The sequence below is a fragment of the Venustampulla echinocandica genome (genome assembly GCF_003357145.1).
Source record: "Venustampulla echinocandica strain BP 5553 chromosome Unknown scaffold_3, whole genome shotgun sequence".
Taxonomy (NCBI): Eukaryota; Fungi; Ascomycota; class Leotiomycetes; order Helotiales; family Pleuroascaceae; genus Venustampulla; species Venustampulla echinocandica.
This window is the reverse complement of record NW_022474208.1, coordinates 84,315-109,063: the sequence shown is the minus strand read 5'-3', so window position 1 is coordinate 109,063 and position 24,749 is coordinate 84,315. Positions and strand designations below refer to the sequence as shown.

At 49.1% G+C, this 24,749-nt stretch overlaps 11 protein-coding genes across 11 annotated transcripts; 5 read left to right on the top strand and 6 right to left on the bottom strand.

Moving 5' to 3' along the window:
- Window positions 1–181: 181 nt before the first annotated feature.
- On the top strand, window positions 182–3,118 carry BP5553_05672 (uncharacterized protein; the record flags this gene model as incomplete). The annotated part of the gene is made up of 5 exons (XM_032014295.1): window positions 182–442; window positions 500–891; window positions 940–2,028; window positions 2,080–2,401; window positions 2,525–3,118. 5 exons carry the CDS (start codon window positions 182–184, stop codon window positions 3,116–3,118), a joined length of 2,658 nt encoding a protein of 885 aa, XP_031868976.1.
- Window positions 3,119–3,223: 105 nt separating this feature from the next.
- BP5553_05671 (Uncharacterized protein) lies at window positions 3,224–4,063 on the bottom strand (the record flags this gene model as incomplete). The annotated part of the gene is made up of 1 exon (XM_032014294.1): window positions 3,224–4,063. The coding sequence occupies one exon, from the start codon at window positions 4,061–4,063 to the stop codon at window positions 3,224–3,226; it is 840 nt and encodes a 279-aa protein (XP_031868975.1).
- Window positions 4,064–6,574: 2,511 nt separating this feature from the next.
- On the top strand, window positions 6,575–8,677 carry BP5553_05670 (uncharacterized protein; the record flags this gene model as incomplete). The annotated part of the gene is made up of 2 exons (XM_032014293.1): window positions 6,575–6,773; window positions 6,828–8,677. The coding sequence occupies 2 exons, from the start codon at window positions 6,575–6,577 to the stop codon at window positions 8,675–8,677; spliced, it is 2,049 nt and encodes a 682-aa protein (XP_031868974.1).
- Window positions 8,678–8,844: 167 nt separating this feature from the next.
- BP5553_05669 (GroES-like protein) lies at window positions 8,845–9,845 on the bottom strand (the record flags this gene model as incomplete). Its single annotated transcript, XM_032014292.1, has 2 exons — window positions 8,845–9,572; window positions 9,632–9,845. 2 exons carry the CDS (start codon window positions 9,843–9,845, stop codon window positions 8,845–8,847), a joined length of 942 nt encoding a protein of 313 aa, XP_031868973.1.
- Window positions 9,846–10,501: 656 nt separating this feature from the next.
- Window positions 10,502–12,097, top strand: BP5553_05668 (uncharacterized protein; the record flags this gene model as incomplete). The annotated part of the gene is made up of 1 exon (XM_032014291.1): window positions 10,502–12,097. The coding sequence occupies one exon, from the start codon at window positions 10,502–10,504 to the stop codon at window positions 12,095–12,097; it is 1,596 nt and encodes a 531-aa protein (XP_031868972.1).
- A 167-nt stretch (window positions 12,098–12,264) lies between these two features.
- BP5553_05667 (uncharacterized protein) lies at window positions 12,265–14,079 on the bottom strand (the record flags this gene model as incomplete). Its single annotated transcript, XM_032014290.1, has 1 exon — window positions 12,265–14,079. The coding sequence occupies one exon, from the start codon at window positions 14,077–14,079 to the stop codon at window positions 12,265–12,267; it is 1,815 nt and encodes a 604-aa protein (XP_031868971.1).
- Window positions 14,080–15,009: 930 nt separating this feature from the next.
- BP5553_05666 (Uncharacterized protein) lies at window positions 15,010–15,964 on the top strand (the record flags this gene model as incomplete). Its single annotated transcript, XM_032014289.1, has 2 exons — window positions 15,010–15,159; window positions 15,215–15,964. The coding sequence occupies 2 exons, from the start codon at window positions 15,010–15,012 to the stop codon at window positions 15,962–15,964; spliced, it is 900 nt and encodes a 299-aa protein (XP_031868970.1).
- Window positions 15,965–16,352: 388 nt separating this feature from the next.
- BP5553_05665 (uncharacterized protein) lies at window positions 16,353–17,952 on the bottom strand (the record flags this gene model as incomplete). The annotated part of the gene is made up of 3 exons (XM_032014288.1): window positions 16,353–16,929; window positions 16,980–17,488; window positions 17,533–17,952. 3 exons carry the CDS (start codon window positions 17,950–17,952, stop codon window positions 16,353–16,355), a joined length of 1,506 nt encoding a protein of 501 aa, XP_031868969.1.
- Window positions 17,953–19,171: 1,219 nt separating this feature from the next.
- Window positions 19,172–19,723, bottom strand: BP5553_05664 (Uncharacterized protein; the record flags this gene model as incomplete). The annotated part of the gene is made up of 1 exon (XM_032014287.1): window positions 19,172–19,723. One exon carries the CDS (start codon window positions 19,721–19,723, stop codon window positions 19,172–19,174), a length of 552 nt encoding a protein of 183 aa, XP_031868968.1.
- A 108-nt stretch (window positions 19,724–19,831) lies between these two features.
- On the bottom strand, window positions 19,832–21,714 carry BP5553_05663 (Uncharacterized protein; the record flags this gene model as incomplete). Its single annotated transcript, XM_032014286.1, has 3 exons — window positions 19,832–21,007; window positions 21,058–21,466; window positions 21,518–21,714. The coding sequence occupies 3 exons, from the start codon at window positions 21,712–21,714 to the stop codon at window positions 19,832–19,834; spliced, it is 1,782 nt and encodes a 593-aa protein (XP_031868967.1).
- Window positions 21,715–22,396: 682 nt separating this feature from the next.
- Window positions 22,397–24,743, top strand: BP5553_05662 (Uncharacterized protein; the record flags this gene model as incomplete). The annotated part of the gene is made up of 4 exons (XM_032014285.1): window positions 22,397–22,717; window positions 22,771–22,845; window positions 22,896–23,766; window positions 23,824–24,743. The coding sequence occupies 4 exons, from the start codon at window positions 22,397–22,399 to the stop codon at window positions 24,741–24,743; spliced, it is 2,187 nt and encodes a 728-aa protein (XP_031868966.1).
- Window positions 24,744–24,749: the final 6 nt, after the last annotated feature.

The window sequence follows — 24,749 nt, the reverse complement described above, 5'->3', positions numbered from 1 at the left end:
TACAAAATAAACCCTGCAAGCGAAGGTGGTGCGACATTCTTCAGCCCTGGGACCGCTGTAGGGTAACCTGAAGGATTTCAGCTGGAGCCCCGAAGCATTTCCTTGCATGTTAATTAGCTTTCACTCGTTTGTGACCTTCAACAATAAAATCATGTTATAAACGGACAGAAGAGCTCCTCACATGGCGGATACGTCGGAGATAGAAGAGGGATTATCGCAACTGCTCACGGATTTATTGCCTATCTTCGAAGCTTCTGCAAGAGAACGGGCGAAATTTCATAAGCTTAATGGCGACAATGACTACCGGAAGTTCTTTTATTACCTGCAAGTTGAGCTCGTGGTCCTTCGCTCCAAGCATGGCTCAGAGGCCCTGGATTTAGGCACTACGAGGCGAGCCCTAGCGCTCCTTAATAGTATCATCACACATAGTGTGGCAGAAACAGTACGTGGATCTACCAGCTCAAGTGGTATAGATAATGAGTTATGGCTAATTTGAAAGCGTGAGGAGCCGTATTCTACTCTGCGAGCCATAGAGAATGGAGAAGTTTCATGCGATAGTGTTCTGGCAATGCCAGCAAACTCAGATGAGATTTTGATGGACCTCGAGGACTGTGGAACTTTAAAGGATGATATTTCTATACCTATACTAACCTATTCTTCTACTATACGACAGCCTCCTGGGCGAGACATCCGTCTCTCTGCAGACAAATTGTACCAAGGTATATCCAACTGTTGGCCTTGCATCTGCGGACTCGGTCACGAAGGCATGCTATATCTTGCAACACATCATTCCGAGAGTATCGGAGACGGTATAACTTATGATTTTCTATTTGGAACTTTAAATCCTCGCCGAAAATGGCAAGAGGCCAAAATATGTGTCATCCATTCTTCGTAAGTTAACACGGGATGAAGTTTGACCTAGCTGACCTTGAGAATTAGGGATCCAGTCAGCTCACCAATCCCTACTATCGTTGTACATCGTCCAAACAAGGTTCCGAATGATCTTAACCCTCAATTCGGTCCTGCTATCGAGTCTCTATGTTCTGCTACGCCTTCTAACAACAATGTAAAACTGAGCCTTGTTATTGCTAATGACGGCGTTTGGAAAGGTCGACCAGAACGTCACCAATCGTTCGCCCGCTCTCTCCAGGTTAGGATTTCTTTACGACAAGTGCTGGAACGGGAATTGCTCACCCGCAAACGAACAATCGCACAAGTACTCGCCGTAGTGCTTGCGAATTCTGCCTTGCAGCTTTCGGGAACACCTTGGCTGCCCGCCAGCTGGGGCATTGATGACATTTACTTCTTGGGGAGTGAAAATAATGCAATAGCCCTTCGGCCTACAATTTTGGCGCCTTTTGTTTCCGGGGAGGTAGACACCGATGAAGTGAATCTGACGCAACTTGAACTTGCAACCGATCTTGGAAGCGAATGCATTCATCCAAATCGCCACATACTCGCTCTTGGCATTGTTCTTCTGGAACTCTTCTTCAAGACTCCTATTCAAACATTTAGGATGCCTGAACATTTGACAGCTACAGGTCAAGTTGACGCAAATACGGACTACTGGGCCGCAACAATGGCTTGGGAGCAGGAAGATTGGGACGTACATGATCGATACAAGGAGGCCGTTCGATCATGTTTGTATTGGCCTGAGGACAGGGAGAGTAATTTCGATAGTCTCAGTCTTCACAAGATACTGTATAACGAGGTTGTACGAGAGTTGGAGGAGGAACTGGAGGCCTATAAACTCACTGTTCCGAAATTGGATGCATACCTACGGCCATATAAGCTTGCCGCGAACTTTTCTAGCCAGGAAGCTCAATCTGTACAGCCAGTCACTAATCACAGTCTAGCTGACAACATGCTGGAGAGCCAGCTTGAAACTTCCAGTCAACACCACCACAGTCATGAACTCCCTTGGCTATCATCTAATTCCCATGCAGGCTCTATTATACACTGTCAAGAGAACCAATATAGGCGGACGGTCTTTTCCTTCTTTGATAACAATGAACCCCGGCTAGGATCGTAAGTCGTAAATTTCCTTTGAGAGTGTATTTTCACTAAAATTCAAACAAGGGCAGCACATGCCGACGATTGGTTCAGATTATATCGTGCTAAGGTTCGGCCACTTCTCCCACACTATTCAAGCCCCTCCGGTCGAGTCAAAATTGCAATATTAGATACAGGTATTGATTTGGGTGAGGATGTTATCTCCAGCCTCACTGATCGCATCATCAAAAATGAAAGCTTTCTGGTCGATGACAAATCTACAGATGACTTGGATGGCCACGGAACTCATGTTGCCGGGCTCATCCTCCGCGTGGCGCCAAATTCAGAGCTCTACATAGCCCGGATTGCTAAAAATCAAAGTCTTTTGGACAAAATTTCTATCGTCAATGTAAGTTCACCCAGCAATCAGATATGGTATATTCATTGAAAGTCAGAGGCTCAGGCTTTTGAGTTCGGGGTATCGGGAGTACTTCCACTTCAATCTGATCTACATGCTAACCGGTTCTGGAAGGCGCTCAAAGAAGCGATCAATTGGGGAGTGGACATTATAAGCATGTCATTCGGATTCACTGCGTATAACCAAGATCTGGAAGAACTGCAAGCTGTCATCAAGGAAGTCTTCCGTCGGGATATTCTTATGTTTTGTGCCGCGAGTAACAATGGCGGCAATGGAGATATCGCTTACCCTGCCGACCGGGACGAAGTCATCTGTATCAACGCAGCCGATGGTGAAGGGAGCCCTTCTGGATTCAACCCTGGTGAAGCAACGCTTAATCGTAACTTCTGCGCCTTGGGGGAAAACGTTAAGTCATCATGGCCTACACGATTCAATCTTGGGGATCAGAGAAAGTCGGGCACATCCTTCGCCACACCGATTGCAGCAAGCTTTGCGGCCATCATTTTGGGCTTTTGTGGAAATCACAAGGAGTCCGCAAGCCATGTTTTTGAAATCTCTAAGCTCAAGACGCGGCAAGGCATGATGAATGCCCTCAAATTAATGGGTCGGAAAAAGGGCAGCGGCTACTTGTGGCTAGACCCAGGGAAGCTGTTTGATAGCTCACGTAGGGACATTTTTGGGGACATCATTGCAGTTGCTAACAAGTAATGGAATCATGGAGACCAGGTGCAGGATTTCCTCGGTGTAACACCCTCATTTTTCCTGGACTGGTGCTGCGCCGGGGCTCATCCACTTGCTGTTTACAGATTTGGCTCAACGAGGAATTGTTGGCAAAATGCAGACGCAATCTTCGGCGCTATCTTCATCAATCACCGACACAAATTCTCTCCCGTCTACCAAAGCTTTTCCCATTCCATCCGAAATCTCCGTCTCCATCTCTGCTGTTGTCTTTCCGTCACCCAGCTCGAACATTGCGCCCGCAGTATGGTCTTTCAACACAGGTTCCTCCCCACCACCCTTGCACCATAATTCGCTCAACTGATAAGCAAACACGACCGGTGATGACCTCTCAAATCCTGTTGTGCCTTCTATTGACTTCGTATGCTCTGCCTCTGGCCCGATAGTGACTGGAACTCCAATGGGTGTGCCGTCAAATCCGAGCTTCCCTTGGAGGGTTCGAGATTTTTTCGGGTTTGTCGTAACGCTCGCCCCCTGCACTACTTTGAGTCCAGTAATAATGTAGACTGGCTTCTCAAAATCAGTTCTGTCGAAGAAGCTTGCGACTCGGGGGAGTTCTGAGCTCGCTTTAGCAAAAGATTCGCTGGGCAGGAACCATTCCGTCTTCATATGCTTGAATGCGTACGTCTCAATCGATCCTTTCTCGAACAAAACACTGGCTTCCCCACCAAGACCGAAGATCTGAAGAAACTGAGCGAAAAATCCATATTTATGGGACTTTGATTTTTCGAACTTGTCGCTAAAATTGTACTTATGTGAAACGTAAATAGGTGTATCGATAAGATTTTTGTCTTCTGCGCTTGTAATAGTCTTGTGGGGGAAATTCGGGTTTGACAGTATAGCACCGAGTTGGATGGAGTCCACAGGGAAATCCCAGCCAGGGCACAGGAAGTATGTCTTTTGCTTGTTTGACATTTTGGTTTTGACACGTGAAAATATAAAAGTAAGGAGGAGGGTTGTGAATTCAGCAAAGATGCAAGTTCTTTTGGTTCTATTTACTGTGTAGGAAGTCGAGGCAGATTCCCATGGAGCATATGAAACCCCTCAGCCAAATGAGGCTGAGTAACAATAGGACCCTGTGATTGAGTGGCGCTACATATATGTGGAGGCGGAGTAATGACAGCGAAGACTATGTGCGGAAGATATTGGATTGCACACGAGGCATTATCTTCCTCGGAACACCACATGGCGGAAGTGGGCTTGCGAAATGGGCTGAAAGGTCCGCGTCGCTCTTGAATGTTGTACGAACTCCAAACAAAGATATACTGCCGGTATTAAAAGCAGACTCTGAGGTTCTCTCACGGATGCAAGAAGACTTTCATTTAATGCTAAAGGCGCGGTAAAGGGAAGGCCGCCCTGAGATCAAGATTAAATGTTTCTATGAGGAACTCCCGGTGCGGAATATTGGCATGGTGCGCTTGATCTCGATTCGTTTTCTCGCAGCAGACCTTGGCTAACAAGCGGGAAGGTCGTAGATCGAAATTCGGCTCAATTTTCTCCAGCGCATGCCGCTACTGGCATTCACGCAACTCACATGGACATGACCAAATTCGAGACGCTACCAGCGAGGGCTATCGCTACATCGTGAGCGAGTTGCGACTTTGGGTAGCGTCAGCAGTAGTAGTGCAGGAAGGAAAATCTACTTCTATTGCATCGCGGCATCCTGTTAGAATATGGGAGTTATGGGAGTTCCCCTGGCCGGCTGGTCAAGCCACTTAGGCACCCCACTTGGCACTTCTCCACCACAAAGGAGAAATGAGATATGTGTACTCGCGATGAGCCGAATACACGGATATCATCGCATCCCATACTAATTAGTATGGCACATGATGATGGAGGCCCTGGGAAGCCATTCGGATACCATCGGTATTATTTCCTTGAGTCACCTGATTGATCACCTGACCCCATACATTCATTTGCCTATATATGTGAGGCTTTCACCCAATAGTATTAGGCTTGGGGATCAATTCAATTACCCAATTCCATGACCCATTCTGACCAATCAATTACCTGTATTAAGTGTACCAATTTGGGTCCCATTAATCAATACATCCTGACCATATATACAACCGAGTTATAGCTCAAGATGATGCAAGGCAAGTAAATGGAAATGTCGGTAATAGTGTGTCATTGAGCGATGGCACACATCTACGTGGAGTTATCAGCCAGCGGGAGGAGCCAGCAAGTCAACGGAAACTTCAGCGATCCAGCGACTGCGGTTGCATTTTTACAAATCGCACATATTTAATCCCCGTGATGCCGAACTGCGAATCAAATCGTTGTGAATTGAATTCGGGGGCTTTTCCATCTCCACGACGACACACTCGCAACTCAACGCATTCTGTCCACGAGTCTTGAATGTACGAACCGCCGTTCCTCCAGACATGGCGACTGCCATCGGATCAACGATATATCGAGTGACCGGCCTTCCTATCGATAAGGCTGAGAATGAAATCCAGTCAACACTGACCGAGACAATCCACAGTCTCTTAACGGAGGATGAAAGGAGGCGGGCAAAGGTGGAGATCATCTTCCTTCATGGGACGGAAGCCAGACCACGAGCGCGCAAGTGGGATTCCAGAATTTTTGCCGCAGCTTGCCCATAACCCACTTGGCGATTGGCAGGTTGTAATGGGAAGATTGCTAACTTACCCGTGCCAGTGAGGGGTGTATAATAGACTCCATTGAAATTACTATCAAGAAGCCATCCCTCGGGGAAACGTTGCCAGAAGTGATACCAAGCAGCAGTCTTTTGACGGTGGGTCGGGTTACGGATTTCGGCTATATTAATAAAAGGTGTGTGATGTTTGAGCTACAAAGAAAGGATTAGTATATCTACTCAGGCGGATAAATATCGCGTTCTTCCATTAATAATCGTGCTTCTAGCTAGAGTAGTGCGACGAGCTGAAGCCTCGGAAGATCAAGCCTTATACTAAATCACGTGAATAGCGCTGAATATTCCAACGGGCACGGCGAGCACGCGATTACTTGACGTAATCTAGTATAAAGTAAGAAATAAATAATTTACTAGTTCCTCTACCCTATACTTGTATAGTGGAAAAAGTGGGGATTTTAGTGAGGTGGGAATGTAAAGGGGATATCGAGTACGGTAAACAGCTAGAGCCGAGTATAAATAAATCAACCAACCAGGCTGTAACACGTCACACCTATCTCATAAACCGCCCCTCTCAATAATATTTAGAATTAACAACCTCGGGGTTGAATGAAGAGTAGAGATCACCCTCCAACGATTTTCCGCTAGTGCGAACGGCGTTCGACCTCTCTCTTGTCATGGGCATCGCTACCTCACACCTCTGCAAAGCATGTTGCAACATCTCGTTCTCCGGCTTCGACAGGAGTTACCCACACCATTCAAGCTATGCCGCTTTTACAGAGGCTCGGTCGAATGGCTGTCATTTGTGCATCATGCTTTGGAAAAGCTTGAGATTGTCCGAGCCTTCTGATCCTTCTAAACAACATGATTCTGAACAATTGGTTCTGAAATATTTCAGACCAGGCAGATCTAAATGGGATCTATCGGGTCAAAGTATACCCCTTGATGACTTTGTATTGAAGATTAGCTATCAAGATCGTCGAGTGGAATTAGCCTCTACTGTATTGCCCGGTAAGAATAAAGGACAATATGCTACTAGCGGAGGTAGTTAACGTAACAACTCAGATGCTTTTCGCCGATTTAGTGAAAGAGCAGCGGCCATGTCTGTCACTGATAACCATGATAAACACACTGGCTCACCCGAAAGCATGGATTTCGCATTAGCATGGATAAAAGAATGCCAAGAGAATCACCCAGAGTGCTCGCAAGAGAAAAATAGCAGTGCTTCACTTCCTACCCGCGTACTTGATGTAGGAACCCGCGGTGCCTGTCGGCTACAGACTGAGACCCTAGGACTCCTAGGGCCATACGTAACCCTCAGCTATTGTTGGGGTAGTGGTCGCAGGATTTTCACTACGTTGAGCAATATCCACACACGCCAACAAAACATTGAAATCAAGGAGCTACCGGCGACTATTCGAGATGCGATCCAAGTTACCCACGATTTGGGCTATCGATGGTTATGGATAGATCAGCTATGCATTATTCAAGATTCACCAGAAGATGTGCAGAGAGAATTGGCAGTTATGGATGAGATTTATACAAACGCAGCTCTTACTCTTGCTGCCTCTAAAGGCGACAGTGTTGACGATGGACTTTTCGTGGAGCGAGACCCAAGATGGTTTAGACCATGTCGTGTGACTATAAAAAATATTGGCAAAGGAGCAGACTCCTCGAATGACTATGTTTTCCTACGACCCAATTGCGTGGAGAGCCCGGACCCAGGCGAGTCTGCGTCAGCCAGGACTTCTTGGTATGGTTCTAACGACTTTGATGGACATAATTTGAATAGTTTAGGCCGGCGAGGGTGGACACTGCAAGAAGCTGTCCTCTCCACCCGAATGCTCGTCTTTGGCCCGGTACGCTTAGAGTGGTTTTGCTTGCGCGGTTGGGCGTCTGAAGATCACCCTATATCGAAAGTTGGCCTCCCGTATATATTCAACAGCAAGCACAAAATACAAAGGTTGCGCACTTGGATAAGTCCGAACTTTTTGGGTGGTCTCTGTAACGGCGAAATCTCCGAGTACGACAACAGAATCTCTGACGTCACTAGTTTATCCCGGCATAACACCTCCTTCATAGAGGAACGCTTTAACGAGATGCGTTATCCGGCATGGGATAGCTTCCAACAGAATCTTTATAATGACTGGTATGCCATCGTTACAAATTACAGCGGGCGTGCTCTGGCATTTGAACAGGACAAACTGCCTGCTCTTGCCGGAGTAGCGAAGCGAATGTACATGATTTGCAAGACAAACTATCTCGCTGGACTGTGGAAAGATGATCTTGTATTTGGCTTGTTATGGCACGTTGAACCTACTCGGGATAGGGCCTCTCTACGAAAACCGGCGTGTTACCTAGGGCCATCATGGTCGTGGGTATCACGGATCGACAGGCAAGTTGGCTTTGTTGACTATGCCTCCCGACCTCGGTACGAGCAAACCTTCGGCATGACCGTGATTGAATCGAGATGTGTGCTGGCAACTCCAAATAAATTTGGGTCAGTAAAGGATGGCCATCTGCTATTATCAAGTGTGATGAAGCATGCTAAAGCTAGAGTTGTGGCGGAATATTTCGAAATCAAAGGATTTGAAGGCATTGGGCATAGGAATTGGAGAGGGGCTATTAAAGATGATGATTCTGGGGAGACTATTGGCGGAGTATACTTTGACGAGGACGTGCAAGCCCTCGAACAAGTGGAGTTTGACTTCTTTCTGATCTACTTCGAGGATGCGGATCATGGTTCAAATTGGAACAAGAGACGCTATGTTTTCCGAGGTCTCGCGCTGATTAGAAAGAATAATTCTGATGATTATCAACGAATCGGATTGGCGACAATTGTAAAGCAGGACTGGTTTGGAGACATTTCGGTTGATAATGATCGGAAATATCGAACGCAAGTCAGGATTGTCTAATGCAAACATGTATGGATCAGGTTGGATGAATCCATTTATTTCTAGTGAGTGATTAAAATATTGTTGCGAACGGGCTTCCAGGTGTTTGATTGATTTATTCATACATACAACAGGCTAATGTTGACGTATAGAATAGTATGAGTACTATATCCTGCATCATATTCAACTCATGCCATTGTAATCACGCTTTTTCTGCCATCATTGCTGGCATATGCCTCAGCAGCATTCTCAATGCATACCTCTTCCCACTCTCCTGACACGGCGTACTTCCACCTCCCGCTCTCAAACAATGGCTCTAATTCTCGGAGTAGGCCAGCCATCTGTTCACTGCTGTGTGAAACGGTGTTCACGCCGACGAGACTCTTCTCCGCCCGGTAAAAGTCCAGCATGTTGGTACACAGATGAGCAACTGACGACCCACGCGCACGCGGGGCCGCGATGAAGACCAGTCGCCCAGCATGACCGAGAGCCACCTCAATAGCTGCACTCGAAAGTGAGGGAGAACCTACGGTGTCGATAACAGCGTTGACGCCTGTAGGTGCAAGCCTACTAACCGACTTGAGTTCCGGGTCTGCAGATGTGTCAATGTCGGCACCTTGCCCAAGGACAGCCCGCAGAATCTTGCAGCCCATTTCCTCAAGCAGCACGCACACACATCTACCGACATTTCCATGAGCACCAATCACTAGCACAGTGTCACCAGCCTTGACTTCGGATCGGCGGACCACCAGTGCTGCGGTCGTAAAGGGCACCCCGAGGGTCGCGGCTTGGACATGACTCAACGAATCGGGCTTAGGCACGACGGCGCGCTCTGGAACAACGGCATAGTCTGCTTGAAAGCCATCGACGGTAAAGGTGTGAGTCGAGCCAGAGGTGCCAAAGACAGCTACACCATCTAGAGGCGTCTTATCGGCTCCGGTCCCATCCCAGAGACAACGACGCCGGAAAAGTCACGCCCGGGGACTCGAGGGAAGACGTTATGTCCAAAGCCGCCAAGTGCATTAAGCAGGTCAGACGGGTGGATGGCGGAAGCGTGGATGCGAACAAGGACATGGCCTGGCTGCCGCATCGGGAGCGGGTGCTTGGTGGTGAGGGTGATGTGAGGCGCGGTCGCTCCGGGAGCTTTGGTCAGGAGAAGGGCACGCATAGTAGCTGGAGTTGAGGACATATTGAACTGGGTTGAACTGGGTAGATTGTGTGCTATGTGTGCTTTCATGTAACGATTTGGTAGACACCTTGTGCCACGGTGCTTTGTATAAGCTGCTGACTTGATAGTTGAAAGATGTGATGCCTTGTTGAATGGTGACAACTAGAATTTATTTTTATTTGCATTGCTATACTATGAAAGCAGCAGCAGGACATACCGTTTATTATAGCAATGTTTGGGAAAATTTTATCTACATCAAGACAACTCGTCCGTGGAATAAGAGGGACGACGTCGAAGTAACATTGTCTACGACTCCGCGTCGGCCGGCGCGGACCGCACTTAGCTTGAAGCCGCAATAGCCGACTACTGATCCGCAATAGCCGACTACTGATCCGCAGGGGCCGCAACAGCCGCTTTTTACATCATTGTCGCCGCACCTTTTAGCGAACCGAGAACCCGAAGGTGGATTTGTCGATAGCCACTAAGCCATCGCAATGCAGAGTTTTAGGCAGAGACTTGGGGGGAAACTTTGAATATAAATACGATCAAGCCATACTCGTAGCTGGCCGACTTGAAGGCTGCGTGACATGCAGCATTTGCAATTTACACCTGCAACCCCAGACCAAGTGGTTTACCACCTGCATAAACCACCGAGGGGAGGAAAATAACAGTTTCCAATGTCTACGCCATGCCCACAAGCGTACGGTGCGAGGGAATTAAGGACATCCCTAGACATGACCACCGCGGACGAGTCTTTGACGGCTCGAGACCTTCCATCGCAATATCGCCACCGAGACAAGGAAGACATGGACGAACTCTCTCGGATCAAGCGCGCCGAGTCGAGCATCCCATATCCATCAACACTTCCTCGAGAGGCCATCTTCGTTGCTGTCCTCTGCTCCGCCCAGCTTATGACCCAGGCCGGCCTGGCCATCAGCATCGCCCCTATGCACATAATAGGCCAGAGTTTCGATATTTCGCCCGTGGCTGGTGGTAGCCAGTTAAGCTGGTTTTCCGCAGCATACTCTCTCACTGTCGGCACATTCATCCTCATCGCTGGGCGCCTTGGCGACGTTCTTGGCCACAAAATATTCTTTGTCGCCGGCTTCGTGTGGTTTGGGCTGTGGTCGCTAATCGCTGGTATTGCGGTCTACAGCGGGCCGATTCTTTTTGACTTCTGTCGCGCCATGCAGGGCATCGGCCCAGCGTTCCTGCTACCCAACGCCCTCGCCATCTTGGGCCGCAGCTACGAGCCCGGCCGCCGGCAGGAGATGGTATTCAGCCTGTTTGGTGCCACGGCTCCTGGCGGTTTCGTCCTCGGCGCAGTTTTCAGCAGCCTGCTAAGTGAGCTAGCATGGTGGCCCTGGGCATATTGGTCTATGTGCTTTGCTTGCCTGATTTTCGCCATTGCTGGTTTCCTCGTCATCCCTCCCACGCCAGCACTAGAATACGATGACGATAAGGAGTCAAGCATATGGAGTCGAGTCGATGCCGCTGGTGGTGTTACTGGCGTATCTGCCCTGGTAGTTTTCAACTTTGCATGGAACCAAGCTCCAGTCGTCGGCTGGCCGACTCCTTATACTTACATCACGCTAGTCGTCGGCATCGTCGTTTTTGTTGCGTTCATCCTTATCGAGAGGCATGTCGCACATCCACTTATCCCCTTTGGCGTACTTCAGATCGATTCCGTCTTAGCCTTGGCGTGTATCAGCGCCGGCTGGTCCAGCTTCGGTATCTTCGTCTTATATCTCTGGAACTTCCTTATGCTGCTCAACAAGCAGTCGCCTCTGCTTACCTCGGCGCAGTTCAGCGTCGTCGCCGTCAGCGGTTTGTGTGCAGCGTTGACCACAGGGTTAATTCTCTCGCGGATCAAAGCCTCTACTGTCATGTTGATTGCAATGACAGCTTTTGCAGTTGGAGGCACTCTTCTCGCAACACTTCCAGTGGGCCAAACGTACTGGGCTCAGGTTTTCGTGGGCCTAATTATTCTTCCATGGGGAATGGACATGTCTTTTCCTGCCGGCTGTATCCTGCTAAGCAGAGCTATGACGAAAAGGCACCAGGGCCTCGCCGCATCCTTGGTTAACACTGTCGTGAACTACTCAATCTCCATCGGGCTCGGCTTTGCCGGCACCGTAGAATACAACGTCAATGATGGCGGCAAGGACATTATAGCAGGATTCCGTGGTGCCTGGTACACGGGCGTTGGCCTGGCTGGCCTCGGAGTTGTGGTCGCGCTGACTTTTGTCTGTTCAGAAAGGTTGCGCCGGTAGCAGCAGAGAGATGTAAATAGATAGAGTAGCTACTTATTCATAACAGCCAATGCACGAACAAATGCTGTCATCGCCATGCTGCTGATTGTTGTGGAGAAAAACATAGAGTATATTAGCATTGCAGCTTATGCCACCATTATCGATGGCGTCGTACAAAGCTAATAATATCAGGCCAACATCATGGGCACGGAAGATGCGTCGGGAGCTTGTACGCAAAGATCGTCAAAAAATGTGTCCCACCACAAGTCGAGATCTTGGCTATACAATTCATCAACGATGCCATCTGCCTCCTTGGGTGTAGTTCGCCTGTTGGCGTCACCATCATCGTCGCAACCATCATCGCCATCACCATCACCAACGCCAGTGTCAGCGTACGCGTCAACAGACTCTAGCACCGCTATATCGTGCCTCTTTCTCATGACACAGTCCCTCAACAGCTGATGGGCGGTCGACAATGCCTCACGCGTCATTTTGGTGCCTATGGCGTTGGCCATAGCCTCTAACACGGAGAAGACGCTGGCAACATTCGCTAGGGCATACGGCGTGTCCAGCGCCAGTAGAACGCACGAGAATTGGAACACGCTTCCCAGCGCATTAAAAAAGGGATATCCTTCATCAACAACAACTCGCTGTGCTGCGGCAACAGCCTCATTGCCAGCTGTTACAATCTGTTCGACCACGTCTCTCGTCAAGGCTACCCGCTGTTGGCGGAGGCGTCGGTAGAAGCAACACATCAAGTCGGCTTTGGTCCAGGAAAGGAACGCGTGGCCAGTAGGCAACCTATGAAGTGCTTTGATCCTCTCAACAAGTTCGTCCCCAGCCTGTCTCGGTTCGGACTCTGGAATAAAAGGGGAGCTGCGTGACGGGATAATTTGTATGAGACAGATCCACTGGTAAGAGTATGGCCCTGGCAACAAAGTGGTGTTGTTGCATGTCACCATGGGAATCTCGATGCTGGAGCGACCGTACTCGTACGACGTGGCGATATGACAAGACCACGCGGTCCAAAATATGCGTCTCAACCTCTCCGCATCATGACCGCGGGAGACGGTACCCGGAACTGCAGCCAGCCTATTTACGTTTTCTTCTTTATGTAGGCCTATCGCCTCTGCAAGGTGCATGGTGGTGCTCGAAGCTAGCCATGCATTGTTTGGCCGTGTGGTGGACCGCAGGTAGAAAAATCGCAAAATCCATCCTACAACAAGGTCGACAGTAGGTCTGCGCACCGAAGCTGCATCCTCTAGGATAGCCTTCGCAAACTGCACTATTTCTAGCTCGCGAGGGTGGCCGTTGTCTCGTGAGAAGAAGGACCCAATAGCTGCAACACCGCCAGCTACTGCCGCAAAAGAGCCGATGTGGTGATGCTCTTGGTAATAGTCCCGGCATCTGTGTCGATAGTTGTCCTGGTCCAGCACGTCTATGCAAGGAGCACATACTCGAAAATAAACATCTGAGAAGGCCTTCAGCTCAGTCTCCGAAAGCAGATCCATCAAGTGGCCATGTGTGGTGCTGCTTTCCTCTTGTCGAATGCCAAAATTGAACCCGAAAGAGTGCAACACAAGAGGTGATTTGGACCCAAGCTCCAACCCAAAAACTCGTGCAAAGGCAACGGCTGATGAGCTGCCAACGTAGCGCGATTTCTCTTCATCAAATACACCAGTGTCAAGGTCCAACAAGGCTTTGCCGCTGGTGACGCCGACAGTGGCTTGTGACCGCGAGCTTTGCTCCCGTGCGCCGCTCAACGTACTTGCTGCAAACTGCTCTAACGAGCTATTATCCGGAGTAAAGCTGCAAACATAGCCATAGTTATTACACATCCTGCACGGATGATTGCCATCGCATTTCCGCTTGCGTTTGCGACACGGAATGCATGCTCTCCTGGCACGCTTGCGTCCATGGCTACTGACCGTCTCAGAAGACTTCTCGGCAAGCCGTCGGCTAGTATGTGATCGATTCTGTCGCATTGGTGGAGTAAGGTCCATTGAACGCCGTTATCCATGCGTTAGGTTAACTGTACGGCGAGGGAAATCCGAACATTTGAATCAGTTCGGGTTGAATGGCATATTTGCGAACCGAAGTGTGAGCTGAGGTGAGCGGAGGAGGTCAATTGTGGAGAAAGTAGTACTCGTACCTCCAGGATTCGAAAACGGACATGGATGTAGTTTGTCGTATTGTGGTGGGGTGGAACTGCAGGCAAGTGTCACGTGAGCGTGCGACAGGAGAGATAGGGGCATAAAGGGGGACTCCGGCACGTGTATATTCTTATTCTCTCCTTAGGCAGTTACAACTCCAAAACCTTGATTCGCAGTCAACCACTTCCACTCCGTTACAAGAGGACTTTAACTCCCAGCCAAACGGACTAAACCACTATAATATAACATCCTTTTGGTTTCTAATCTTATAAAAATCGTTATTCCACCATTGGTGTAAAGCGCGCCTTTGTTCAGTAGTAATAGTATGTCGAGGACCTCGGTGTCTAGCTCTCTTAAGTTGATTTATGATATACCGGATACTTAGTAAACAAAAATTAAATTAGCCGGTATTCTGGTATATATAGAGATTCCGGTATAGCTATACAAATATTGGTGGGGCAACCCGAATTCCGGTATATCTTAAGCTGGTATAAGTAGAGTTTACTGGAGTGCCCCGCCCCCGCCTCGGGTATTACTGACCTCCCGCCTTCGTGGCGATGCAATGTTTTGGTTCTCGTAATGTTATCCGATGCGGTATGCACAATGCCGAGCTTGTCTGATGGAGCCGCTGAGCCGTAGTTCATCGAAAAGGCAGGCACTTTAGCATTGTGAGGAAAGAATATATTAATCACTCGTCAGCTTTCAACTACATTCAGCATCTCAGAACGAAAACAGAAACAGTATTTAAAATGAGTATGGTTAAATATGCATTCGCTGGCAATGACTAAATTGGATGTAGCGCTCACACCTGTTCATTTCTTCTCTCACGGATCTACCCGCATGCTCGAAGAGGATTGTGATGCGGGGACATATTGGAAAAAATGCGGCGATGACGCTCTCGTACAAGGTGTCAAAGGTATCGTGATAATGGTGAGACTTCCTTACGCTCAGCTACGGGACAGTCGATTGATGCTTCGTCGTTTAGGGCGCACATTGGGATTGCTTGGGCGATAAGATTGAAGTCGCCACGAACCCCAATCCTTCCAAATCGCCATGTCCGTATGTGACACCATCGATTTACACGCAGTGGAAACCAAATCCAGACCTCAAGACGGCAAAACGATGCGTTTCTATGCTTGCTGCACAAGGCTTCAATGTCTCCGAGAACCCTACTTTTGATTGGATCCATGACACTTACTTGGTCCTCATTCGAATGTTTCCCGACGCCAAACTCTGCCCGCCGGTAACCATTGTCTCGATGAACGCACGGTACGATCCGCACTACCATATCAAAGTCGGCGCCACGCTTCGCCCACTCAGAGAAGAAGGCTATCTCCTTATCGGTACCGGTGGCGCTGTACACAATCTCTATCGCAATGAATGGAGGCCTATGGTCCTTTACCGCGACTCTCTAGGTCAGGAGAAGCCACCCGAGACATGGGCTCTCGACTTTCGACAAGCCACTGAAGATGCAATAACTCGGAACTCTGGGCCAAAGTTACGAAGAGCGGTAGCAAGACTCATGAAGCACCCGCAGTATCGTGCCGCGCAGGCGACAGACGATCACTTCATTCCAGCTCTGTTTTGTGCAGGAGCGGCCGGGGACTGGGATGATATGGGCAGCGTTAACGTGCTGGGAGCGGAGACGTGGGAGTTGACCAATATGTGCAACTCACAATTTACACTAGGTTCATATGACAGTGTTGGAGCCCAGGGCCTTGCAATTACTGCTTGAAAGATGTTAATTTGACTATTGTTCCGCTCGTTTTTGAGAAGATTAGCAGAATTCATATGATAATTCAATTTTTGAAACGATTTGTTACATTTACTCCTAAAGTAAAGCCCTCACGATTTCTTCATCTCGTCAATTTCCTGTAATTTAATGGCTTTCATCCGGCTACGCCTGCGGACACAATACCTCCACGCAGTGCAAACCGGGAACGTGGTGTCTGTTGAGGAAGGGACTAGGCGAAGAATACATGAACAAATCGGCGGTGGTAGGGAGTCAGTTAAACGCATCACAAAAGAATTAGGGTTGTAGCCATGTGTATATGGCGCTGCATAGCAGCTATAAAAGACTGTAGATTTCCGAGATGCAAGCTAGCTTTATTGGACACTATAGATTACAGCCCTCGGATCACAACCTTCCCCACGAACGCTGTCAGTATCAAGAGCGGCATGCCTATTACCACACCTGCCCCAACACCAATAGCAACCGCGAAAAAGTCTTTCTTCTTGCCAAGTCTCTGACCTGTAGGTCTTAGAGGTGCTTGCATTAGCTCGGTCCAGTCCAGAAACTGTGACCGCAAGCCAGGTTGTTCAAGAGTAAGCCCACTCTCCACCATCTGAGATGTCGAACTTGGTGTCAAAATGACTGGCCGAGATTCTTCAAAGATTTCGCGAATGTATCGAGGCAAGGCTTTTGTGTCTGCGATGACACCCATGGACCTGGGAAATTGTGGCCCAACTAGGAGTTCCACAGGAAATGTGTTGACACAGGTAAAATCGGCAGCAACTGCATTTGCAAGGTACTTGGCCTCTGGCAACCTGGCAAATATGAATGCCGAGGATGGTGTATCAAGTAGATTGCCTGTCAAGTCCGCTATTGAGTCTATCATATCGTCCATACTTGTAGCGCTGTATAGTAGCAGGTTGGTTTGCTTCTGAGCTTCAGATTTGACCAACGTCTTATAGTTTTGCCTAGCGATATTGTTAGCCGTTTGCGACCTTTCTAGAATTCATTGACCCACAGATCTTTGATAAAGGCTATTCTTCCTCTTGGATCAGAAATCAAACCCTCAAATTCCGATGGCCCTCCTGCGGTCTTGACATCCACTTTGTTTACCGTTCCAGATTCAGCTGTCGCAAGGCCAGCAAAAGCCTGTACATCCTGTAACAGACAATCTGAGAACTGGCTACGTACTGCCTCGTGCACAAACACAACAGCAGGAGCAAACGAGCTTGTCCCTTTGAATGCAAATTTTGCTTCAAGAACACTGCGAGACGCTCTCTCCAAATCGGCTGTTCTGTCGACGAAAAAGATATTCAATGACGATAAAGGGGGTGAAACGAGCCTCTTCGCCGATGTGGAGATGATATTAGGCAGATCTGTGTCAATGCCATTTTGCTGTACTACCACGCACTGCTCGAGGAACTCATTTGGGGGAACCGCGTCCGAGACTGCGAAAGTATCGTGATCCAGTGAGTCCAGCAAAATTCTCCGCAGAATCGATGTCGTTCTCCGCGTGGTATTTGGCATCTGCATTCTTTAGTAATATTTCGGAGCACATTGAGCGAACCAACCTCCACAACGATGCAGTTTCCTGCTGCCAGCGCTGCACATAGTGGGCTCAGAGTCCCATATACGTCGGCTCTTGTGCGATCTGGCCTTATATACACGATACCCACACCGACCTTGCGATGCAGACTATCTCGCGCTTGCTCGACAGCCCTTGCGGCGGCAATTTCAGCTTCCAGACTGACGCTTTCATATGTTGATCGCAATTCTCTCAATGCCAGCGAATACTCAAGGACTGCTTCTCTCCTCAAAAAGCTATTGTCATCCTGAAGGGCTTCGACGATTGAAGCTCCTGCTGCGATCAATGCATCATGGAGACGGTGGAATTGGTGCTGACGGTGACGGACGGAGCGAGGCTTCCCTTCAATACAAGCAGCCGTAAGTTGAGGGAAGCCCTTGAGGGATCTGTTGCTTGGGGATGGCATATTGTGGATGGATGAATGGACAGTGGTAGTGGCTGAGCTCGCGGTATTGAGTCTCAAAGTAGAAGAGGAAGCGGCGAGTGGAAGAAGGAAAGGTATGTTCTGTTCACACTTCTTCGCAGATATCTGAGACTATAAAAATGCCCTTTGAATCAAACTTCCCAGACACGACTGAGAAGTACTCCCAATTGCTGTGCTGCTTAATCGACGACCCCAACTCGGCAATTTCAACAATCTGGGCTAACAACGGACGGCCGGTGGGGAGGCGAAGTACTTCGGACATAGGATTGCCCGCATGAGAGTAATCCACACCAAACCCCATTTGAGTGAGGAAGGCCTTGCTGAAGGAGGATAAGGTTCTCGTGCCATGATCTTTCCCATCCTCACGAAGTAACAGCAAAAGGAGAAAAAGCAGACCACCATGTCATCGTCCACCGCAACCTTCGTCATTCCCAGTAGTATTTCGGAGCTGCTGCAAACCTATGATGTCCACCACACTGGCCAAGAAGAGCAGCACCAGAGGCAGCCGAATCGTCAGCCCCAGGCGCAGTATATTCTCCCATCAACGCCGACAATCCAGCTGTTGGAGCCAGCGGATCCCCAGGTAGAGCCACCATCCAGGCGCCGAGTCCCGCCTTATCGTGCCACGAGCCGGAACCATTCATTGTCGTCTCGACCAGCTGGACCCAACGCTGCAGATGTCATTCCTGTCACACTAATGTTCTTAGGTGTATATATTGTTGCCGTGAGTGCCGCCTGGGATTACACGAGAGCGATGCTGACAACCCGTTTCTAGGGCGTTGATCGATGCTGGAAAAACACAGGGGGCAAGATAAATGATCGTATTTTTCATTACGAGGTTGGGGGGGAATGGTAATGGCAGTACAGTGTCTGAAGCGAAATCGCCAAACTCATCAAAATGCCCTCTCTTTGGACTTGGACTTCTATTTCGCTGCCAAGTTGGATATGATTTTCAAACAAAGTTTATGCATCTCTTTATTAGACTATTATCTGTACCGTTACAGAGCAGTTATTCTAGTTGGTTGTGCGAATGAATGTTATCACTCAAAGTTGGGTAATTTCGCAGGAAGGATATTGGTGAAAACTGATATCACAACTGGAATTGGTGGAACAGTGCATTCTTTTAAAGACACAATACATTCCTCTCATGCGTGGCATACCCAAGCTCATGGATAGCCATTGAAAATACATCTCAGCAAATTCAATCAATCCCACCCTCATCTTCGTCCAGAGCTGTACCTGCAAGAGTCACCGACTCAGCAGCTTGTAGCACATACAGCATCCTACACCACTGGTCCTTGCTTGTATTCCTCCATGCATGATTGGTTCCCCTTTGCACGGAGACATCTCCTCGCTTCAGAAGCCTGGTCTCTCCCGAGTCAAGCTGCAGCTCGACCTCTCCTTCCAAGACCACGCCAAAATCAAGAGAGACTGTGCGATGCATAGGCGAAGTATATCCCGGAGCAAAATCGACAGTGCGGCAAACTGTACCGCCGGGAATCGTCAGTGCAGGAGGCGTCTTGAGGTATGATGCATATGCTTCGACGTCTGCATCGTCAGCGAGACGCAATGGATCGTGCTTGTTCGTGTACATGAGCGAGAATTCCATCGCACCGCCGGTCGATTGACGGACATGGGCCTCGGAGGGCACTTTATCGCTGAAAATTCCTTTGCCCGAAGCATCATGGGCGGTGATGTGGCGTTTGAGAGGGCGGAGGGAGCTCCTGGGTGAATCTGATGCAGCTGAGGACATTTTGGAAAAGTGGGGGTAAGGCAGTCAAGTGCTGAATGAGTCTTGTATTGTCTAAGATTTGCAGTCTAAAGTTGCAGGACGCGCGATATATAAAGCAGGTCACTAAGTCTAGGTCGGAATCACAGGTATGACGACCCAGTTGTCAACATTTGGCCCGAAATGGACATGGTTAAAACCCTCCAAAACATCCGAGGGACGATCGATCTCGGAGTTGTGTTCAAAGAGTCCTGCCCCCTGCGTGTCCCCCGATGACAACTCCAGTACCAATCTATTACCGGGAGACACCACGACATTGGTCGGCCAGATCTCGACGTCCACAGCGTACACCTCTCCCGGAACGACTGGCTGAACATCCGTGGAGAGATATTCCCGGTGGGGGTGCCAAGGCTGATTGCGCGGGTGATTGTCGGCTGTTCTGCGCAGACTCACTCGGAGCCACCCCTTTGTCACGGGAACGGGATCCCCAATGGTTCCAGTGTAGAATGTCTCGCTTCCGTTTTCATCCAGATGCCTTAGAGTCACGAATAGATCAATCTCGGAAGGCGATGTCTTGGAATCCGGCATGGCTGAGGCCGACACATTGAGATGTGCCACTATATGCCCCGTGATTTCTGTCTCTTGCTTGAATGGTTCCGTGGTGAAGTGGACGTACTCGGGGTTTTTCAGGCTTGCTGGCGCTTTGTAAGACACTGTCGATTCCTTGTTTACTTGTCCCGGTTTCTCGGTAAGGCCATGGGAGGAGGTGAGGTAGAATTTGGTGTACTCTGTACGCTTGATTGGCCACTCATTCTCATACCGAAACGCATACTGCTTCTCTGCTTCGGGATCATTGTACCCAATGTTTCCCTTTCTCAAAGCAAACCCAACACGGGGCGCCTGACCACTCTTCCATCCTTCGGTGTCCTGGTCCTTCAGAAAAGCATCTAGGAAGGTCTTCTGCATGTGCACAAGCTCCTTCGTGTAAAATGGTAAATCGTGCCTGCCGGTGATAAATCTGAGGTATTTGTGTTTGGATCCTGCATGCAAGTAGCCCTCAACATTGCCCCGCAGATGTAACAAGATGCCTCCCCAGTTTGCCACGGAGAGCACCGGGACTTTGATGTCATTCATATCGTATTCCTTTGAAGCATAGTAGTCCTGATCGCGGAAACGATATTTGGCGTTATCGGCTGTCTGGTCCCGACGATTTGAAATTAGTTCCTCCTCAGGCAAGTCACCTTCGATCGTATCGAACCCCCATTTCCGGGCAGCTCTGCCAGGACGTCCATATTGATTGGTCACAACCTTGAGCTCGGATTAGCAACTATAGCCACAATGCCAATTTCGTATCCTACCTGGCGATTCCACCACCATGTTATAAACGTGTTTGACAAGATACCGCCGTGCCTGCACCGATCTCTGTAATAGTCGGACATTCCTTCCCACGGAATTATGCAGGCAAGACCTTTTGGCTGGCGTGCCGCGACCCTCCATTGACTGCCGGCGTAGTAGCTAATCCCAAGTAGTCCCACCTTCCCATTTGACCACAATTGACTGGCGGCCCATTCGACCACGTCAAAGTACGCTTCAGAGGTGCCCCTTGACATGGTATCAAGGATGCCGGGAGACTGACCACACCCTCGCTCATCCGCTCTCACAACAGCGTAGCCATGGTTCGTCCAGAAGCCAGGGTCAGGCGTCTCCCAGGCTGAATGAGGCGAGTGATGTTCTTGTGGAACTTCGTTGTAAGAATTGGCATGGAAGCTGTAGGAAATCAGCAAGTGTCCTGACATTGTGGTCCATGGAATAACTTACTGGCTGTAGTGGATGTCTTTGCCATACGGTCCATATGTCACCAGAACAGGATGCCTCATCCCTTTCGTCTTCGGGCGATAAACGTTGACCCTCACAAGTCCTTTGTCACCCTTTAGAGGCACCGTTACATTTTCTTCATACAAATATTCGAAAGATTCATCATCTTTTTTGTAAAGGTCTTTGATTGGGTTTGGCATTTTCAAGAGTTTGTTGTTTGAGGTTGGGAAGCTGGTCGGCTGTGTTCGGTGCGGTGCATCTAATTCAAGATGCTGTATGTATGATGTACTTTTGAAAGTAGGGCTACTTCAACAATAAAATCCCGAACCTGTGTTCTTCGGGAGCCGCCAGTCAGAGCGCCTGGAATCTTTCGGCAAATCAAGGGTGGGGAATAGTAAATGTGCTAATCCGGTGCGGTCACTACGGTCTCGAGGGGGTCATCGTCTATCGTGGAGGTTCTCAAAGTGGCAACTTAAGAGTACATCAGCAGCATTCAATTTTTATCCTCGTCTTCTACGTAGTATGCCCTGGGGATATTTTTCTGCTAGAGACGGCCCTGGCTTTCTACCTTGTCCGTCCTGCAGGTACCGTACTCCCCTCTCCGGATGATCTTAGGTTATTTGTCACAAGCAAACTTGGAAAGAAATTCCGCGAGGTGGTGCAATATCCAACACGTCACGTATTAACTCACCCCGCAGTGGGGGCTTCGCATACCCCAACTTCCGGGTGACCCCCCCCCCCCCCCCCCCCCCCCCCCCCCCCCCAAATTACCGTATTACCTCAGATCTGAAGATCTCATGTCTGGACCTGAAATAAGTAGAAGCATAGAACCAAAGTGTAGCACAATTGATTGCATTCCCTTGGAGTAAAAAAGTATCAGCCATGCCTCTAAAGAACAGTACCACCCAAGTCGTCACCGACGTGACCCTCAGTGGTATCAACGGTATCAACCGCACTCACCACGATGCTGAGAACGACGCGCACAAAGAGGAGGGGTTGAGGGTAATAATATGCGGGGCAGGTATTGGAGGCTTGACTGCTGCCATCTCCTTGCGACGACAAGGCCATCAAGTCGATGTGTATGAACAGTCCCTGCTTGCGAACGAGATCGGCGCTGCTATTCATATGGCACCAAATGCAACCGGCGTTTTGGAACATCTTGGAGTCGATCCAAGGGATAGTGGTGCTATTCTTTTGATTCAGGTATTTCCGCTTGGGAGAAGATCTTCTCGTTCTCGGGGCTGACTTTGGCCTAGACGAGATTCTTCTCGGCCAACAATGAACTGTTGGCTGTGACGAAAAACATCGAGTCCGCCCACAAGTGGCAAAATGTGAGCCTACAACATTTCGAGACAGAGGATCGAGTCTAACCGTTCTTTAGTCTTGGCTCATGGCTCACAGAGCTCACTTGCATAACCAGCTCAAAGAAGCCGCGATTTCGAGTCAAGGAGAAGGGAAACCAGCTAGGATACATACTTCCTCGCGTGTGCTGTCGGTTGATGCGCAGACCGCGACAATGACTCTTGAAGACGGTACTTCCCACGCAGCAGATGTTGTGATAGGGGCCGACGGCGTTCATTCGAAAACGCGTAAATTTCTCACTCCAGATGCTACGCCAGAGGCAATAAGAGGAAGCCATAGTGCGTTTCGCTTCATCATCGAACGAGAAGCCGTGTTGCAAGATCCAGACATAAAGTCCTTTGCAGAAACTAAGGGATCAATGGACATGTGGTACTCATCCGACCGAAAAATTGTCTTGTACCCGACGACCTACAACCAACTACTTAACTTTGTTTGCATACACCCAGCTGAACTTTCGGCTAGGTCGCTGTCTAAAGGCACCGACGGCTTCACAACTGCTGCATCAAAAACTACTTTGCTGGAAGTATACAACGACTTCCACCCTGGGCTACGAAAGTTATTGGAAATGGCTGACCCTGCAACAATAAAAGTCTATCCATTGTTCGACATGGAGAACCTCCCAACATTTGTTTCCGGACGTCTTGCACTGCTTGGCGATTCGGCGCACCCTTTCACCCCTCACTTGGCACAAGGAGGTGCCATGGCTATCGAAGACGGCGCTTCCCTAGGCGTTTTCCTTGACAAATCTGTCACTCCTTTCGAGGTGCCCGAGCGACTTCAATTATACAACCTGGCTCGTTACAAACGAGCATCAAGGATACAGGAGTACAGTCGTCAAGTAGGTGGTGATGGAACCGCTAAAGATGGCAAAAGCAACTCGCAATTCAAAGGTAAGACGCTACGTTCTAGAACTCCTCATGTATGCAGGCTAAAGCTATCCGCCACAGTTCACGAATACATTGAACACGCCTTGAGCCACCATGAAATTCACGCTTCTACTCAAATACTTAGGGAACACAAATGGAAGCAGCATGCCCATCGGTGGAGGCAGCCAATCGTCTTTGGCCCTCTACCTGGTCCGCGACAAGATGCCTATGGGAATTCACACCGCCAGTCCTTGCGCCAGTCAACAACAACAAAAGCCGTGGTCAAATTCAAGACCAGTGCCACTCTACTCCGCGGCATCTTTCCAAACAGCAAATATTTCTTCGAGAGACCTGATACTGTAGCAACAGCGTCCTACTCGATTGAAACACTGGAAAACATGGCATGGTTAGGTGGAGGTGGGTATACCTTACTGGCCTTATACGTCCATGGTGTCAATTACAGAGAAGACAATGGCCGGGTTCGCAAGGGTGTATACTGCCCGATAATGTTGGAAAACCTCACCGACCCGATTCTTACCGGACGAGAAGAACTAGGCGTATCAAAAATGTTTTCTGACATCGATATCACTCGAAGCAATGAGTCCTCGTTTGTCGCTAAAGCGTCCTGGAGGGGTGCCGTTTGGGGGGAGTTCGAATGGAAGAATCTGCAGAAAAACGAGGCCAGTACCGTACAAACAGAAGGCGAGAGTGAAGGACTTCTACTGCACAAGTACATTCCAGGCACCGGGAGCGACAAACCGGACGCCGACTACGACGTTCTTCTAGTGAACGATCTAGAAAAGTCATCAGTACAGTCTTTTCAGACTGCCAGCCCAGCCGATGTCCGATTCAAAATCAACAAACTTGGGTGGAAAGAACTGCCAACGCTGCACTCGGTCATCAGCCACCTTGCGGAACTTCCTGTGTTGGAAGTCTTGGAAGGCAGCTTGACCAAGACGCAGGGAGTGACGGACTTGTCAAATATGCTGAGGTTAACTTAGCAAAAG